Below are 20,024 nucleotides of genomic sequence, written 5' to 3'. Positions count from 1 at the left end.
ATTCTTCCTCTAGCAATTGAGCACAATTTTCCAAACCATCATTTTCACGAAAGACATTATAGAGATGAAGCAAATGAGGCAACCTAAATTCTATTTTTTCTAGTTTTTTTTTATAAAATCAAACTAGTGAAAAACAAGAAACTAAAATATTTAATTGGAAGATATAAAGATATACTTTCAAGCACTCACCTCCCCGGCAACAGCGTCACAAAAAAACTTAATGTCTACTACACAACTTTATTCTTATTGAATATGTTGGGTCTCCAAGCGTAGTGTTTTGTAGGACAGTAGCAACTTTCTCTCAAGTGGATGGCCTAAGATTTATCAATGAGTGGGAGGTGTAGGATGAAGATGGTCTCTCTCAAACAACCCTGCAATCAGATACAAAATATCTCTTGTGTCCCTAATACACCCAATACAATGGCAAATTGTATAGGTGCACTAGTTCGGCGAAGAGATGGTGATATAAGTATAGTATGAATAGTAGATATAGGATTTTATAATCTAAAAATATAAAAAATAGCAAGGTACCAAGTGTAAAACAGCGAGCAAAACGTTGTATAAATGCTTGGTAATAAGGCCTAGGGTTCATATTTTCACTAGTGCAGTCTCTCAACAATGCTAACATAGTAGAATCATATGATCATCCCTCAACGTGCAACAAAGAATCACTCGAAAGTTTCTATCTAGCGAAGAACAATAAAAAATTGGTGTAGGTAGTAGAACCACCTCAAATTATTCTTTCTGGTCAATCTTTTAAGGTATTCCTAGAAGTGTCACAAACAACCCTAGAGTCCGTACTAGAATAAAACCCATGATACACATCAATCAACCCTAATGTCACCAAGATACTTCAATGTCACCTCAAGTATCCATGGGTAAATTGTGTGACATGCATCAAATAATTTCAGATCTATCATATTCAATCCAACACAAAGAACTTCAAGAAGCACCACAAGATATTTATCGGAAAACATAATATGAAAATGTGCAATCAACCCCTATGCATGGATCCCCAAGGTCATCGGAATTCGTAAGTTGATGCCATAACATATATCAAGTGAATTACTTGACTACCCCAATGTCACTACGGGTATCCGCATGCAAGACATACATCAAGTGTTTTTAAACCAAAATATTAAATGCAACATAACGAAATCTTAAAGGAAATATTCAATTCATCACAACAAGGTAGCAAGAAAATAACATCATATGACCTAACTAGATTAACAAGGCCCGTGATACATCAAGATCGTACCATCTCAAAAACATGGAAAAAAGAGATTGAACACATAGCTACTGGCACATACCCTCAGCCTCGAGGATGAACTACTCCCTCCTTCTCATGGCCTCCACCGGGATATGATGGCCATCGAAGATGATTTCCTCTCTCAGGCAGGGTACTGGAAAGGCTTCAGTTGGGTTTTTCGTTGATACAGAGAGTTACGTCGACGGAGCGAAAGTTCTTTCTTTATTTCTGAGGTTTCTATATATATAGGATTTTTCAACGTTGGAATCATGTCAAACGAAGCCACATAAGCTCCACAAACCATCAGGGTGCGACCTAAGGGATCGCGTTCTATGCGCTTGTGGACCACACGTGGTTTCCCTAGAATGATATCTACTACCTCCTTTTGAGTTTATAAGGCTTGCGCGTATCCCTAGGTTGACAAATAGGCCATCGTAATACAAGTTATATATCACAAAAAATATGACATTAGAAACTTCAAACTGTCTACTTTCTAATGGTATAATTTTTAAACTATACAACTCATTTTAACTTGATCAAATTATAAATCTAAGGATATGTACAAGCCTTATAATCTGAAAAGGAGGTAGTAAGGAGCATCTCCACAAATCATAAATGCAAAGCATCTTTGATATTCGAACAACCACTCGAGGAAGTAAAAAATTCACAAGGGAGTAAAATTTCATTTCTACCATCGTTAACATGTTTAGCATGAACCCCATTGTAAACCATATGGCAAATCTATGCTTTCCAACTATCTATTTATCGTCACCTTTTCATTCAAACTAAAAAGGACCTATCTATTTATCGTCACCTTTTCATTCAAACATCGTTATTGTCATTTTTAGTGTAACATGTAACATGCATTGGTTTCATTTTTAGTGTAACATGCATTGGTTTAATTAATGTTGAGTGCGATATATTATACCCTAAATTACAATACTTAGTCGTTGTTCCAATCTCGAAGATGCTTGCATTTGTGTTTTGTGGAGATGGTCTGCAGATACCACTCTACCACCCCTTGTAAAAAAATATAAGTAGTGAAAAGTTATTTATATTTAATTCGTTCAAATGTTCAAAGTGGTTAAAGCGCTCCCCGGACATCACACACGACATGCGTCTCGTGTTAGCAAGAGCCAACGAGCTGTCATAATCCCACCACTCGAAGGCTTACCCCGGAGGCAGAGGCACAGCATAAGTAGAAGATTTGCTACCTGGATTTCATAATATCAGGGAAGGCAGTACAAAATAGTTTATACCACTAGTTCATTTTGTACCCTACAGGCTCAAATATACATTTCCAGATACATGATGGCCCAGCTTAACAAAAAGAATAAGGGGCAGCAGAGGAAGAACAGAAAACAGGATCACCCTCGCCATCAGGAAGCATAAACCCTGATACGGAATTTCGTAATCTGTACTGTATACAGGAATACAGCCCTTGGCAGCCCAAATGGTGAAAAAGGAAGAAAATAACGAACTGGGCTAAGTAATGTACTAACACAACAGTCTAAACTGGTCGAATTTGGATTCTCCAAATCTATATAGATTCCTAGGAATTTGTCACACAGGCTGTCCATCAAGCAAGATGATTTAAGTTTTGCTCTTGAACTTCCTCTGCGCCTTGAGGTCTACCACAATAACCGTGATGTTGTCCTTGCTCCCCTTCTGGAGAGCAAGCTTCGACAAGCATTCAGCAGCTGCTTGAGCCGCTGGATCTGGGGAGTCACCGCTACGTTGGGCGGATGACAAGTTTACCCCATTCTTTTTATGCCATAAGAGTATTCGCTTGCGGGCAACATCGCATACCTCTTCATTCGACAATACATCCCAGAGGCCATCACTAGCAAGAATAAGACACTCATCATCCTTCGCTCGAGGAACAATTGTGACCTCCGGGACAGGAATTATCCATGGTTTCAGATATCTGTCACCTGTAAAAGGTATAAATATCAGCCCATGATATTTTTTTGTAGCTAGTAAAAAGTTTAGGAAGATAAAAAACTTACGCAACAAAAGTAGAAATTCACTGTAAAAGAGGATCAAACAGTGATGGTACCAAATAAATAAAATTGCCTCGACTGTAGTAGTTGGCCAAACAATGCTATCTTACAGAGATGCATATTCAATGACAAGAAAGCACATTGACTGCAACAGCCAACTGATAAGGGCAGGCTAAAAGAGGTGAAATATTCATGTGGTTGGATAAGTTCCGCAGATTCATCCAGGAGATTTTATCATGCCTGTGGTCCAGGATCAAACTCAACTTAATGAAGACCACCAGTAACTAATGCATGCATCTGTAGACGCTTAACAGTGATAATTTCCTAGCTAAAAGTCACATCATATATGTCATGTTGTGCACTGATGTTGGATGTTCAATCTTCTGTGTCGTTAGGTCTAATTAAACAGAGCTTGTGATTAGTTAAGAATCGTCGACGATTCTTCTTATGCTCCATGATTAAACCTTCAAAATTATTATAAGACGCCTAAACCTGGACTTTATGGTAGAGCGACCACACAGACTCTTGGGACTCCATTCGAATTTGGAACACTAGGAAAACCAGAGTAAATCAAAACAGGGAATAGTCAAGGTCGGTGTACAGTTCTCATAATATAAAGAATTAAGAGGGCTTCCACATAGAACAGGGAATCTAGGTAGACAAGAAATTTGTAAGATCAGCAGACAAATTGATGCAGATATACAACCAATTTCAATTAGTTATGAAATACTACAATGGAGCAGCAGGTGCTGAGTTTTGCGCAAGTACCGTACCGATGTACTGCATGAGCAGTTACCAACACCATTTATATGGGATCAACTAAGAGGTGTCTAGTACAGTAGAACCATGTGTTTAATGTGTGGTGCAATGACAGAAGAAAACAACAAACCACACTGTAGTATATCATTATCTTTTTCTTATTGCGATAAATAACCACAAATAAAGGTGTATATTAAAGCCAAAGATAAAGTAGTTGATGGGTTTACCATATGACCATTTTGCTGTCAAGTTTTAGCACTAGAACATCAAATGCTGCATGCCAAAATAAAGATCTCACAGGATCAATGACCATCTATTTTGCAATGGTAACATAGCCAGTGAAAAAAGATAAACAAAGGAATGTAATGAAGAACTTGCAATATCCTCAATGAAACTTAACATGTGAACAGTTTGGATATACACGGGCTTAAAGCAGGGCAAGGCTCAAACTGGGATTTAGTACAAAAAGGAAGCATGGCTAATTAGTTATCAATACCACCTTTGCAGACTGCCAACGGTTTTTGGTGTACATATGAAAATTTAGATCAGGCAGGTTCTTCAGGCATTTCACATACTGATACTGTGATACATGAAGCATTCACACAGCCAAATTAGAACCACAGCTTGGTTTTATGAGGGGTCAAGATTCTAGTCCAGGGCAGTCGAGATCTTTAATAGACACGCATTCCAAAGTATTTTCCAAAAGGGGAGTCTCATTCCATTTCAGGATAATATATATTATTTAATTATTCATGCTTTATACTACAAAAAGATATAGAGGGGAACCCAAATCTTCCTCGGCCAATGGAAGCTTGAATCAAGATAGAACCAAACAAGTGGAGCAAGAATAAGAACCTTTGAAGCATAAGCAACTTTCTGTGTTGGATATTGCAATAAAGGCTACACAATGTCAATGAATTATGACTTGCTTTACGGGATGCTTATCCAATACGACATACTAGATTACACCAAACTATGCAGTCCTATAGAATCTAATGAAAAAACTGTTGAATTTCAAGGATATTAGAAAAACCATCTGGTAATTGAAAGATAAAGCTGTCATGCTAAGACTGCAAGACGCCTAAACAGCTTCCAGCAAGAACAAGCATCTGTCATGCATGTAAGATGAATTTTTTTTCTGCATGCATTAGTTCACTATTACAAAGAAGCAACTCTGTAAGCATATAAAATAGCACACAGCCAGACAAAGATCTAACGGAAACCACCACTGCATATTGATTTACGACCAGAACTGAAGTGCAAAGCATTTGGCATAGGTAAGCAATTAAATCAGAATCACACTGGCTTAGTAGGATTTATTTTTACCAGGCTTAACACAATGCTTAATAGGAACTGATGGAACATCCCAAAGACATCCAAAATTCCATCTCATGCCAACAGTAACTAGTGCCAGTACAACAGTTCTGGAAAAAAAAAGGAATAGCCAGCATACCAATTGATCGCGACATGGCAAGGACACCGAAAACTCGGTAGCCATTCCACTGTATGACTTTGCCACCCTCTGCCTCAATCCTTGCATACTCATCCTCCCTATTAGGCTGGAAGACAAGAGCCCAGCAATGCAGTCAACATCTACTTAACATGTGAAGCAAAAGTTCAAGGCAACAATGAAAATAACATAAGCCTCATGAAGCATGAGAGCTTACTTTATGATCCACTGACAACGGCACGGGTTGCTTGCCACGGCAGAGCACTGCCCTCGAGTCTCCACAATTCGACACAATGATATGCGAGGAGCAGATGACAGCGACCACCGCCGTTGAACCGACAGTCTCAGGTGCTACAGGATCTGCCATGGCCGTCCCAGTGACACTGCTTGTGCCCACGTTTCCCCCTCCTCCCCTGCTCACCTTACCGGCTACCTCATCATCCACCCTTGAGAAGCAATCCACAAACGCTTTCTCCCACTGCTTCTTGAACTCCACAGCTCCCAGGTTAGCACCAGACACGGACCCTTCTATCCTGCTCAGCTCCTCCACCAGTGCTGCATGGAGCCGATCCCGACAGTAATCTGCTACCTGCACAGGCATAACGCAAAATCTAACTAAGTTGTAGTTTCACTTGGGAAACTAGTAATTCAACTAGACATTTGATAGTGTCATTAATGGTGGGGTTACCTGTGCACCGCCGTGACCATCATATACACCAAAAAAGTGTGAGGGGAGGCGGAAGGAGATGGGATCCAGTCCATCGACCATATTGTTGCCCGTGAGCATCCAGAGCGGCAGGCCGAAGAATCGCGGTACAGCAACGACCGCATCCTCCATCTCCGGCCGGCGGCCGCAAATTGATGTAAACCCCCAGAGCGGAACACATTCGACAGCGAAGACGCTCCTCCCCCCGGCCGCAACCCTCGCCTCTGCCTCGACGGTGGCCGCGGAAGCCGCCGAGTCCTCGAACACCACCGCGCCCCCCTCGACCCCCGCAGCGAAGAAGCCCAGGCCCACCCCCTCGAAATCCGCGCTGGCCACGCTGCTGCAGTCGCTGGTGACCGAGCACGGGCTCCCCGCTGCCGAGGCCTCTCCCCCTTCCCCTCCTGTTGGCAGCCCGTCGTCCGTGGTGGTTCTGACCGGCGGCACTGAAAAGGTGACCGGCACCCCCTCCATGGCCCCCGCCACAACGGCCGCAATCGGTTCCGCAGCCGCGGCGGCGATTAGAGTGAGCCCGGCCGTGGCGGGGCTAAACACAGGTGTGGACGCCACGGCGAGCGCAGCCACGTCCACGTCCTCCATCTCCTCCGGCGCCACAGGTGCCTCCAGGATCACCGCCCCGAGTCGCCTCACCACCAAAGCAGCCCATCGCTGACTCCGCTCCCTCTCCCTCTATAACTTGCTTCACATCCTCGTATGCTCACCCGCCGGCGCCGGCGCCTCATGTGCCTCCAGATCTGCGCCGATCCAGGTCGAATCCCAAGGCCTGTACCAGGCACCGCTCGACCGGGCCTATAAACAAGGGAAAATCCAAGGTCCGCGCGGATCCAAATCTCCGAATCACGGCTCACGGGCGGTGCCCTCGCGAGCAAGGAAGCTAGCTAGCGGTGCGGAACCAACGTCGGGAGCACGCGCGGGCGGGCGGGCGGGCGGGCGTGAGGAGAAAAGAGGAAGGGCAGCAGCAGCAGCAGCGGTTTAGAACTTACCAGTAAAAGCAAAGGAGTGGTGACGCCGTGAAGATGAAGGCGGAGGGGGGAAGGGGAAAGTTGACGTCCACCTCCGTGTGTGTGCGGGGACAGATGTCGAGGGGGCAGTGGGATGGGACACGCGGATCGCCGGATCGGCTGCTGGGCCTCGAGCAGCGGGCAGCCGGGGACGCGTGTCGAGTCGCCACGCCGTGCGCGTGGGGGTTACAGGTGGGCCCTGGGAAGACGTGTTCATCGGGGTGCACAGCACAGTGTAACTAGTACTCCTCCTAGTCCCAGTCCTACATGTGGTGTGCCGCCGTGCTGGCGCTGTACGGTTGGTTGGATTTGGGCTCGGGGAGCTTCTCGGCATTGCCCTGGCCTGGCCAGCAATAATGAAGGTCTAGCTTGTCGCACCTGGCCTGCTGCTTGCACGTCGGACTCACACACGTGTCCCTCCCTCCTGCTGCATGCTGTCATGGGAGTTTAGGTGTCCTCTCCTCTCTCCTCTTAGGGCATCTCCAACAGTTTGTTGATTAGGTTGTTGGTAAAATATGCCATGTCATCAGCCAACACCTTAACATACAACTACTCCAATGGGTTGTATCTAGTTTGTCCAATAAAATGTGAGGTAATAAATAAGGTGCTCTCTCATTCTACATTGGAGCTTGTGCAAGGGTGTTGGTTAATTTACATACAACCTTGTTCTCTTTCCTCATTTATTGCAATGACACATCATCAAAAATCCTATGTGTCAAAATTACCAACAACTATCTTACAACCATTGGAGATGCCCTTATAGATAATTGGATTACTTTTCATGGGATACATTAAAAAATCATTTTTCTCTCTTTATTCATCAGGTAATGACCCACTAAAAAATTATTTTTCTCTTTCCATCAAGTACAATTATTGTCAATCTAACCCTATCATCCAAACACCTCTTTGACTAAAGTTAGTTTAAGGTTAGTCATAAGTTAGAAACTAACTCTAACCTCTAGCTAAATTAGAGTATCCAAACAGGGCCAATATCACAAGCATTTCCATTTGTTACGCACAAACCGCAAAAGAATTCGCACCATTAGCCATGGGTATTATCGCCCACGCTTCCTGCTTGCGACACGTTCACCACATAAAAAGGGAAAACTGTTTCTGTTGGACGACAAGACGTGTTTTGCGTGAAGGACGTGAACATCTTTTTAGAAAGGTCATTGTCACATAAAAAGAGCGAAAAAGAAATCAAGAGAATGGCACGGCCCGAGCGCTCTTGCCGCCACGTGGTAGACGCAACTCGCGACTTGACGGGCTGGATTTTTTTGAAAGAAAGTGGTTGGTCTCGCCCCATTTTATTAAAATAAAGAAGCATACATTCTCCATACTAAAACCAACAGCTAAAACGAAAATAAAGAGAGCCCTCAGCACACGCAGAACCATATGAATCTCTACTATTAAAGTAGGATCGAACGTCGTGATGGTTCAACCTACCGATGGTTCGACCTCCCACTGATCCCACCTCGTCCCTGAACAAAAAAAAAACGAAACGACTTCGCAACCCCAGATCTCTCTCCCCCACCCCCTCCCTCGCAACCACCCCCTCTCCCCCGTCGGTCTCCATCCCCAGATTTCTCTCCCCCACCCCCTCCCTCGCAACCACCCCCTCTCCCCCAAGACCCGGCGCCGCCTCCTTGTCCGTCGGAGCGCCCGCGCCGCTCGGGTCGTCGACGACGAGAGTTCTGCGAGCAGCACCCGCCCCGCGAGCTCCGCTCCCGCGCCGCTCGGGTCGTCGACGGCGAGAGTTCTGCGAGCAGCACCCGCCCCGCGAGCTTGCGGCCGCCCCCGTGCCGCTCGGTGCCGGCCCCGCTCCCGTGCCGCTCGGTGCCGGCCCCGCTCCCGCGCCGCTCGGGTCGTCGACGGCGAGAGTTCTGCGAGCAGCACCCGCCCCGCGAGCTTGCGGCCGCCCCGTGCCGCTCGGTGCCGGCCCCGCTCCCGTGTCGCTCGGGTCGTCGACGGCGAGAGTTCTGCGAGCAGCACCCGCCCCGCGAGCTTGCGGCCGCCCCCGTGCCGCTCGGTGCCGGCCCCGCTCCCGTGCCGCTCGGTGCCGGCCCCGCTCCCGTGCCGCTCGGTGCCGGCCCCGCTCCCGCGCCGCTCGGGTCGTCGCCGCCTCTCTCGCCGTCGACGAGTCACTGTGGCGGCGTCGGTGACGAGAAACGTGTACTAGCTTCTCTCAATGGTATGGTATAAAATATGCACATTCGTGTGCTTGTGAAATTTAATTTTTTTATCACAGCCTTGCCATTAAGAGACGGGAAAATATCCATTATACTGATGGTTGGCTATTAGAGAAAGAAGTAGTAAGAAAATTCAAACATCAAAATTGTTTTACAAGAATAGAGCCGGTCTTCATCTTAATAAAGACGGATGACTCAAATTTTGAGGACTAATTTATTTGTATCTATATATTTATATTTAGTTTGAACTTCTGCAAGCACATAGCACACGGATCCTTCATGGATGAAACTTTTTTAAAGCATAAGTTTCTTTTTCAATGTGATTGCAAAGCTAGCCTAATTCCATGGTTATCTGGGTTCTTTTTATCGATGCAGTTGAATTGACTCATGTCAAATTTTGGCAATGTAGGTCAATTTGCATCGTTATGTATTTGTTTTCCTAAGCTATTCAGTTTGTTTCAAAGTGATTGCAGAGCTAGCCTAATTCCATATTTGTCGAGACCCATGGTCGAGGTCGCCGACAGGCCCCGTCGCGCAGCACTTGGGGACTCCACCTTCCCGCCCCCGTCTTCCACACTCAGCTGCTAGCAGCAACGACCATGACCATGGCTTCTCCTTGCCAGTGCTCCCCCTCCCCCTGGAGGCCTCCACCAGAGGTGCAAAACAAGCAGCGCCGACAGAAGGAGGTGGGTTCAAGGCTACGACGGACATGAGGTAGTTCACAACCTTTTTCTCACGTCATACATTGCTCCTTTCTGAAAAGAAAGAGACTGATCCGCAGATGGAAGAGAAATCAACATGAATTTTACGAGACAGTTAATGCCCCTCAGTTCCTTTGCTTAGTGTAATCGATTTTACAGCGACATGGAATACCATGCATTCATAGTACTGGTGCATGGTATGCATTTGTCTAAGTTGATACAGGCGTTCGTGGATTTTTTAGGGTCTAATTAACTATGTTGACATTGGAGTTTGCAATCAAGATCAAATATGTCTGTGCAGTTAATAAATAGCAATCTAACGATTAGGGTTGAGTTTGCGTTTTGTTTCAGTGACGGTATCGTTGAGTTCGACGACTGGAGCAGGATTTAGCGTGATGCCCGTGGGTCGAATCGCAATTGCGTGTTGTTCATGGACTTATTGGCTGGTCATTTTGGGGGTATACGTTACTGTGTTGTGAGTGTTATGGTTTTGTGCATTCCATGCTTTTTAGGGTACACTCAGTGTTTATTAGCATCGAGTTAGATGGTAGACACGACATGAGAAATAAATCTAGAGGAACACATATCTTTTATTTGTGGGTCTTTATTTTCTTGAAAATGTCATTGTACTTCCAAGACCAATTCACATGTTAATTGTGATGGATTATGAAGTATCCATTGTCCCACTAGAAATTTCATTCATACTATGAAATACTGTATTTGCATTGCATTATGAAATATTGTATTTGCATTGCACAAACTTGTAGGCGGTGTAGTTTTAGTAGCATTCTTAGAAGAGAAGGTAGCTCGACCCAGAACTCAAGTTGCATCAGTGTATATGTTAATTGAGACATCATGGTTTACATTCAGAATTTCTCACACGAGAAAGTGTGTTACAAAGTTGGAATCTATTTTCCCCCTTTATTTTAACCCATTCTTTCATGTTTCTTGTGGAGCTAGCTGTGATTTTGACATTGCTTTTGTTTTGGCCTGGTCCATGGTTTGCAGGTGCTGCTTCTATTGGTAGATCCCCTCCTTGGATTCTTGTTGGATCTGTGCTGGTTAACCACTGTTAGATTCGGTTGGTGTGCAGGTTAGCCAAAGATTCTATCCCTTCTTTGTGTTATTGTTGGTGGAGACAAAGGTTGTATCCCCTGGTTGGATTTTTTTGGCCTGTATATCCCATGATTGGGTTTTTGTGGCCTCCTTTCCATCCTTGTTTTGTTTCTGTCCGTTCCCACATGGATGCTTGTTGTTGTGGTCTCTTATTTGTTTACTGCTCTAGCTAAGTTTCAAGGAAAGTGCTTTTTGGAGTTGTCTTATTTTGTTAGTGCCTTCCTGTCCAGGGGAGCATTGGATTCAGAGACGTTTTTATGAAGTATGGCTTCATTATCATGAAGAGATTTAGTCTTGAGATCATATGATATCCTTAACCAGCAAGCCCTTTTTGGTATATGATATTCATATATACTTTTCAGGTGAGCATCAATCAGTGCTTCCTCGGTATAGGGTAGCTAGATGCAATCCTGGTTATAAATATATATTCATTGTAGCCTTCTCTAGACTAGATCTGATCATTATATACATAAGGTAGAAAATACATTAATCACATATATGTTTGCATTTCTTATTCTTTTGAACAATTGTCTAACAAACTGATTTGATATCTTTCATTTTTCTTGTGAGTCTGCATTTTAGATACAAATAAGTATTGGTCCATTGATATTTACAACACATTTAGTAGTCGAATATTTAGAAAAATAGGTTGGTGCATGTCATCGATCAACATCTGATATTTCTCAACCAGATTAGTTGGTACACTTTTAGTTCATCTTTTGGTGGAAGTATATTCAGGTGCTGCAACTTCTTTCCCTTCTCTCTCATGTTTGTGGAGGATATGAGCGGGAGGGTTGGAGATGCTCTAACATTATTGTGTGTGATATTATGAAGTGTGTTAGCTCAGATGACATTGTTTTCGATTATTTTAGCTAGCTCTATCATTAGCATCTTAATTTCTTTTCAAAAGCCCGTGGCAACGCACGGGTGTTCTACTCCATTTTTGTATTCTGAAAATTATCCACTCCATTTTTCTTACATACACTCTGCACTTCTTACATACTCTCTGAATTTTCTCCGACATAACTGAATTCTCTGTTACATAAACTAAGCACTTCTTCTTTAACTGATTTTTTTTCAGGTTTTGTACAGCAGCATGCTGAAAATATTCAGTTATTGAAAAATCTTGACACAAGTTCCAGGAGATGGAATCCTAAGCATTGGCGCTGGACCTCGATCTGGAAGGAGCAAAACCAGGGAAGGAGAAGTAGTGGCGCAGACCTTGATTGGGCGCGCGGTCGTCTTTAGGCGGGGAGGGAGCAGCGGCGGCAGGGTACTTCCGAACTCCCCCACCGGAGTGGGTGGGTGGAGACGTGAGCAGGGCGACGAGGAGGAATCGCCGTCCGCTGGTGGGCAGGGTCGCCACACAGATGGTCGCTGGTGCTGGCTGGGTCGTACTGCCGGCGGTGGCTCGGGCGCGCGGGGGACGATGGGAGGAAGAAGCAGAGTGGGGGTCGATTAGTAAGAGATTTGAGAATCTTAGGTTTTGTTTGCAGAACTACCATTGCATGCGCCAGCGACAAGAACTTCGAAATGGAGGGAGCATAATTTGGGTGATGTATAGAAAAATTAATTAATGCGATCGAGTAATCATATGATAAGGTTACTTAATTTAGATTTGGTCTTTAAATTTGGTTAGAGATTGACCCTGATTAATTCTTTTTTATAAATATATTACTAAATAATTACATGAGAAGTTCTAATACATTCATATTACGGGCTCTTTATGATCAATTGGTATGGCAAACCATATATTGAGGTTGATGAGGGAGGGGGGGTCTCTTTATGATCAATTGGTATGGCAAACCATATATATTGAGGTTGATGAGGGAGGGGGTAGGGATTAAGAGGGACCTAAAAGTCAAATTCCACATCAATCCCCTTCAGAAAGGGATTAGCCAAACAATCCCTTAGAGATATGCATGGAGACTTCTCTGTTATGATGACAAGGGCAGGCTGGCTTACTATATGAAGGCGACAACTAGGGCACTTGTAGTTTGGGAAGCATCAGCGGCTGGTTCTGTGGCTGTATTGGTCATTCAATGGTTCCAGGATTTCAGTGTAATTTTTATCAGGTTTGGGATGCTCTGTATTTCCAATGAAAATTAGAGTATTTTACCAAAATAGAAAGTTGCACAACCAGGGAGCGAATAAAACACCTGTCGCGGGTGCTGACAGTTAGTAGCAAAGCAACACTACCTTGGAAACCTACACATATCCACTAACTGTTCTTTGTTAACTCAGAAACGTAAGGATCACACCTCCCAAGTTACTACAACCAAGATAGATCGGATGTCTACTTGTACCATGACTCGAAAGTATGTTCCTTTGGGCAACCGGCCAATCTTCCAATTCAATCGGACGATCCATCTGCAGAGTCCACGTCTACAGGAGCTGCACCAGCACCGCGGTAAGCAGCAGTCTCCTCTGCATAGCGTTTCTTATCCACTTGGGACTGCTCAAGGTATGGCTGCTTCTCCTCAGCTGCAAATATGACAATTGGAAATGATTACAAGAGGAGGTTTTTTTTCCTTAAAAAAACTGACAGTATGAAGTGCACCGTACTGCTATTGAACTTAGGGCATTGTTACCTGACATCTTTTGCCACTTCTCTCCAAGCTTCTTTGCAATATCTGTGGTGCTAAGTTCGGGGTTGATGTTCTTCAAATTCTGCATTAGAAAAATATGAATCGAAGATCCATTGTTTATTTAATTTAACAGTGCAGGCTAAATGTCTTGAGAAAGAATATCAAATCAATTCTAAAACCTACCATAGGAACCATAGACTGCAACGGCAGAGATGAACTAAAATTCATCAAAAACAATGCAGGATACTCTTATTTAACTTTCACCAAGTTCATAGAAATAATAGTGATCTATCTCTCCCTAATAATAAAGCAAATAAGGTTTCTGGCCGTCCGTCATGGAAATTACCCCTAAAATTTACATAAATTACCCACCATGCCACCGGTAAGTAATAGAAAACGTTTCACAAAACAAAAAATCTTGGACTGGGCCGGCCCATGTAAAACCTCCTATATTACGCTCTACATGCTGGGAGAATATCCAGCACACCGTATGGGCCGGCCCATGCACAGGTGCCTGCTTTTAGTTCCGTTTATTTATTTATTTATTTTCAGTTCCGTTTTATTAACGTATTAAAATAATTTAAAACTTCAAATAATATTTAAAATTTTAATAAACTGAAAATTATAAATCAACATATTTAAAAAATAAAATGTTTGTGACTTTAAAAACTGCTCGGAGTTTTGTATAAAATGCTCGCATATACATTTAAATGTTGCAATTTTAGAAAAATATTTGTACAATAAGAAAAGTCCATGATTTCAAATACAATTCCATGTATTCAAAATTATTAAAGGCATTTAACAAAATGCTTTCTAATTGAAAATATGTTAATGCATTTAAGAAATGTCCTAAAATTTTAAAAATAGCTAATGCCTGTTTTGATAGTTTCTTTTTTTTATTTAAAATTTTCCATTCCATTTTTGTTTATTTCTAATTTAAATAATTTAGAATTACATAAACTTTTGCATATTAAAAAATAGGAATTTTGAAATAAAATGCTGACGAAAACATAATGTCCATGAATTTAAGAAATATATTACTGATTTATAACAATGTCCATGAATTTAATAAATATATTACTGATTTATAAAAATGTTTGTTTATTTAGAAAAACTTCACGCGTTTCAAAAAATGTTTGTGAATTTAAAATAAAATCCTCCAACATAAAAAATTATGTTTGCCTTTTCTTGAATTGGTCGTCAATTCAAAAGAAAATATTTAAACCCGTTCGAAATATAAAAAATATTCACGATTTTCAGTAAATGTTTGTAAATTGGAAAAAATGTTCTCGATTTTAAAATTGTTCCCATATTTATAAAATTGTTCACGAAAGATGTAATGTATGTAGTTAAACATTAATGCTTCTAAGTCTTTGTGACAATATAACTCTGTGAATTTTGAAGAATTAACTCTTGGATGGATCGAATTATTATTGTATGTTTTCTAAATTTTTTTATTGAAATTCAGAATAAATATTTGAGTTACCAAGATTTTTGACAACCATGATATATATTTTTTGAAAATGTAAAGATTGCTTCAACTTGTGAATAAATTTAAAAGAAGAAACATTTTCTTGCATTTGTGCATAAAATTTTAAAATCAAGCGATGATATGTGAACATAATGTGGTCACCATCATTGAAGATTATGTTTTTTTCGTGGCAACGCACGGGCCATTTTGCTAGTCATAAGGAAATGTCCTAGGAAGAGGCAATCAAACTACCCCACTACATAACTGGCTCAGCTCTAAGTTTTTTCGATCTCAAGCAAAAAAAACAGACTAAGTCTAAGTTATCACAGACCAGAATGATCAAATCGAAGCCAAGCTATCCACAACAGCTCCCCGACGCTTGTCCAGCAAAAGAGCGAACTGCTTCAGTTCGTTCAGTTGTGCATTGTCGCACAAAACCACCCATCATTGCAGCACCCCTCTTAACTTGGCAATATTGCAGCCCAGACCTCTTCATGTACGTCCCTGAAAACAAAATTCATTCCTCAATCTCCACGTACTTCACAAGGAGGCAACAATCATTATATTAAAAACAAGTTTCTTTTTTGTTTAGTTTCCAAAAGGAAGAGACATCCTTAATGCAAAGAATTATGTGAATCTTAAAAAATGCAGATATGATAGACCAGATGAGGTTAGTATTCACACAATCAAAGAACAAATGTTGTACACACTCAGCTTCATTACAAAATAAGCATGTAGTATCATCCAGAGTCTTTCTTTTAGTCACATTATCTCTAGTTAGGATCTTATTATACAGACACAACCACAGAAACACATGAATATTTTGAGGACAAAGTGTTTTCCATAATGTTTCTCCAAGAGAAGAAACCACACCACCAAACTTTATACATTTATAAAAAGATTTTACAAAATAACTGCCATTAGCTTCAAGGAGCCACACAGGTGCATCAGGAGAATCAGACAAGGGATAATTTTTAATGTGATCAATAAGGTTCTCCCAACTAGTCATAATTCTACCATCAACACATCTTCTAAAAGATAATCTAAGAGAAGTTCCATCCCAGACCTGGGACACAATACAGTCTTGTTGGTTACAAATATCGAACAACTCCCAAAATTTTACTTTGAGGGGACATTCCCCAGCCCAAGTGTCATGCCAAAACCTAACATTAACACCATTACCAAATTTCCAATGGTAAAAGTTCCTGGCAGCTTGCAATGCCCAAGAAACACTTTTCCAAAAAGGAGAACCTATTTGTTGTCTGGACCAGAATATATTTGGGCTAGAAATATTATACTTATAAGCAATTATTTTCTTCCAATCACTGGATTCATTATGAAAGAATATCTTCCCCCAAGGGACCTGAAGAGCCATGTTATATTCCCTCACATTGGGTATCCCCAAACCATCAAATTCCTTTTTTCTGGACACTAAACCCCAATTAGCTAAATGGTATTTATGTTGGTCCCCTATATTTCCCCACAAAAAGTGATCCATATGGGAATTAATAGCATTAACAATCCATTTGGGAAACTTCATCACTGCCATAAGATAGGCTGGGATGCTTAGCAAAATAATCTTGCCTCTATAGGTCAAATATCTACCCGACCATCCAGAAATGCCCTTAATAATTCTATCAATTAGTGGATGTAAATCCTCCCTTCTTAATTTGTCATAGTGCAGAGGCACTCCTGAATATTTGATAGGAAATTATCCTAAGTTACAGCAGAAAATCTAGGCAAAGAAACTAGCCCTGCCCTCATCAACATTAATAGTGATGAGGTCACTCTTACGAAAATTAATTTTCACACCCGAAAGACTTTCAAAACATGATAGAATCCATTTGAAGTTCTTTGCTTTTTCATACGAGTCCTCTAAAAAGAGGAGAGTGTCATCCGCATATTGAAGACTAATTATCCCACCTGGAATAGCATTTGCCAGTAGCCTAGAAATCAAACCATGACTAGAGGCTTTAGTTAGCATCTTAGAAAAAACGTCCGCCACTAAGTTGAAAAGAAGTGGGGAGATAGGATCCCCTTGTTTAAGCCCTTTTCCACCTACAAGTATGGACATGTACTATCATTCGTTCTAACACTAAAAGTGCTTTGAAACAACAGACATTTGATCCAAGAAATCCACCTAGGGCAAAAAAAACCTGGATTCCAGCATTTCAAAAAGAAAATCCCAACTAACTCGATCATACGCTTTCTCATAGTCCAGTTTGAGCACAAGCCCTCGAATGTTAGATTTCTTTACCTCATGTATCACTTCGTGAGCTAGCACCACACTCCAAAATATACCTCCCTTTAATAAACGCAGTTTGATTCGGGGAAATCAATCTATTACTAATAGGAGATAATCTAGTGGTAAGTGCCTTTAAAAAATCTTAACTACACAGTTACTAAGGATGATAGGTCTAAACTTTTTCATAGTCTTGGCATCAGGTTCTTTTGGAATTAAAATGATCAAATTGAAGTTCAGCCCATGTAACTCTAGCCTACCTTCCTCAAAGTCCCTAACCAAAGCCATAAAATCCGACTTGATCAGGTCCCAAAAGGTCTGGTAAAAAAGAAAAAAAGGCCATCAGGCCCAGGGGCACCGTTGGCATATGAGCCAAAAAAATTGCCTCTTTAATTTCCTCCTCCAAATTTTTTTGGAGATCCTCATTCTTAGTCTAAGAAATTAATTGATCTCCCTGTCAGAAGGCAGGTCCAAGATGGATATTATGTCTCTCTTCACGGCCAAATAAACCTTTGTAAAAGGAAGTTGCCACATCTAACATATCTTCAGTAGTGAAGACAGGACCATGGTCCCCAATTAACTCAGACAGATGATTCTTACGATGTCTATGATTATCTAAAGCATGGAAATATGCATTATTTTGGTCACCGTCTTTAATTCTACGATCTCTAGATCTCTGCCACAAGGCAGTCTCCTCTTTCCTCATAATACTTTCTAACTCAACCTTGATCTCTTTCATACGAGCCTTATCCTCCTCCGTAACATGGTTAGTTTCTGCAAACACGTCTAATATTGAAATTCCTGAACCAGGTCCCTCTTTTTTTCTTGATTGTCGCCTCTATGTTCGCACTCCAAACCTTAATTTTCTTCCTGAGGCGTTTGGTTTTAGAAAGCCAAACATCAATGGCCTCTCCTCCTAAACTTGGGGTATTCCACACATTTTCCACTACTTTTCTAAAATCAGGGTGTTCCTACCACCATTTTTCAAACCTAAACAACTTTGGAGAGGTAACTCTCCGAGCCATAGTATCAAGGAACAAAGGAGTATGGTCACTACCAATCCTCGGGAGAGCCCTCAGAACCGACAGTGGAAATAAGGCATCCCAAGAAGGGGAGACAAACACTCTATCAATAGTGGCATAAATGGGGTTTTCTGATTATTGCACCAAGTATATTTCCTATTGGCAATACTAATTTCCATCGAACCCCACTTATTAACCCAATCCTTGAAGAGGAAAGTAATCAAGTGATTCACATTGCCACTACTCTTGTCAGATTCTGATGTGATAAGATTAAAGTCACCACCCAAAAGGATGGGATAGGAAGCACTGCTCATCACCTCGTGCAACTCCGCAATAAAATCTATCTTATGCTCATTATAAGATGTACCATAAATCGCAACAAACTGCCAGACAAAATTCTCAATTTTGTTCCTAACCGTGGCAGTCACACAAAACTTTCTATTGACAAAACCAATGATTTCATACACATCATTATTCATGCCCACAAGGACACCCCCGCTATTCTGTGAGCTGGTAATTGATGCCAAGTAAAACTGACGTTGCCAGAAATGGCATTCAGTGTATTGATATCAATATTCTCTTTCTTGGTTTCAAAGAAACCAACAAAATCCACTAAATTAACTCTAAGAAACTCCGGCACGCGCTGGGATTTACCAGGTTGACCAAGACCTCTAATATTCCAAAAGGCTCCTATCATGAAATCTTAAAGGGGTGAGATAGGCTACAAAGCCTTCTGGATTGTCTCGGGTTTGGGCAGAAACCATCTAGATCAACAGTGCCATTTGATCTAGTGGTGTCATTCCTTTAGTCAGGGGAGATCCCCTTTCTTTACTATGTATAGGTGTGTAAAGATCGTCAGGTAACACAGTTTCAGGTTTAGCATTAGCTAATTCCAAACATCTAAGATGTTCTCTAAGCACAAAAACCTGGATAATATCTTTTTATTCCTCACAATTATCACCCACACACAGATCAATGTTAGAAACTTGATTAGCAAGCACATTAGTTGTTTTATTAACAAATGATTTACCTTGGAAAGAGGTAGGAATCTCCAGATTCTTCTTTTGCAAGTATGCAATAGCTTTCTCCATGATCTTAATGTTGCCATGCTGCCTTGTGATAGGTCTAGTAGAGAGCACAGGTCCCCACTTCTTCTCCATAACTGAATCTCCTTTCATCTTCTTTTCCATCTCAGTCATTTCCAGTGATTCCATCAAGGATCTTTTAGCAGAACCAATGTTTGATGCTAACTTATCAGGAAGGCAAACCATCTCAGGCAGTAGAACATCATCTTCTCCTTCAGAATCACTCATTTCAAACTTCCTGAGCTGGGCAGAGCAATATTCCAGGTGGGAGCAAATATCCATATCCTCTTGAGTAATCACTTCAGCAGTTCCAGGAAGGTCCTCCACATGTGCAGGGGAGTCTTGATTCCAGTTTCTTCAATAAATTGTTCATGGACCTCATCATTCAGGATCATGGGGTGGAACTGAGTTGCAGAAACATATG

At 41.8% G+C, this 20,024-nt stretch overlaps 1 protein-coding gene and 1 long non-coding RNA gene across 3 annotated transcripts; both read right to left on the bottom strand.

Annotated features, from left to right (window-relative positions):
- Positions 1–2,444: 2,444 nt before the first annotated feature.
- Positions 2,445–7,505, bottom strand: LOC123443761 (probable protein phosphatase 2C 6). 2 transcript variants are annotated; one of them, XM_045120287.1, is made up of 5 exons: positions 6,150–7,505; positions 5,679–6,050; positions 5,465–5,570; positions 4,239–4,284; positions 3,095–3,183 (listed from the first exon to the last, which is right to left on the bottom strand). In XM_045120287.1, exons 1-5 carry the CDS (start codon positions 6,762–6,764, stop codon positions 3,180–3,182), a joined length of 1,143 nt encoding a protein of 380 aa, XP_044976222.1. In that variant the 5' UTR covers positions 6,765–7,505; the 3' UTR covers positions 3,095–3,179. The 2 variants fall into 2 exon arrangements, with proteins under 2 accessions (XP_044976221.1, XP_044976222.1); XM_045120286.1 differs by lacking the exon at positions 4,239–4,284 and having other exon boundaries at positions 2,445–3,183.
- A 5,800-nt stretch (positions 7,506–13,305) lies between these two features.
- Positions 13,306–13,862, bottom strand: LOC123439921. The gene is made up of 2 exons (XR_006630219.1): positions 13,784–13,862; positions 13,306–13,676 (listed from the first exon to the last, which is right to left on the bottom strand). It is a non-coding gene; the product is annotated as an uncharacterized LOC123439921 (long non-coding RNA).
- Positions 13,863–20,024: the final 6,162 nt, after the last annotated feature.

This window comes from Hordeum vulgare, chromosome 3H (assembly GCF_904849725.1).
Source record: "Hordeum vulgare subsp. vulgare chromosome 3H, MorexV3_pseudomolecules_assembly, whole genome shotgun sequence".
NCBI classification, from domain to species: Eukaryota; Viridiplantae; Streptophyta; class Magnoliopsida; order Poales; family Poaceae; genus Hordeum; species Hordeum vulgare.
Note: the sequence above shows the minus strand (reverse complement) of the source record. Positions and strands in the feature narration are given on the sequence as shown.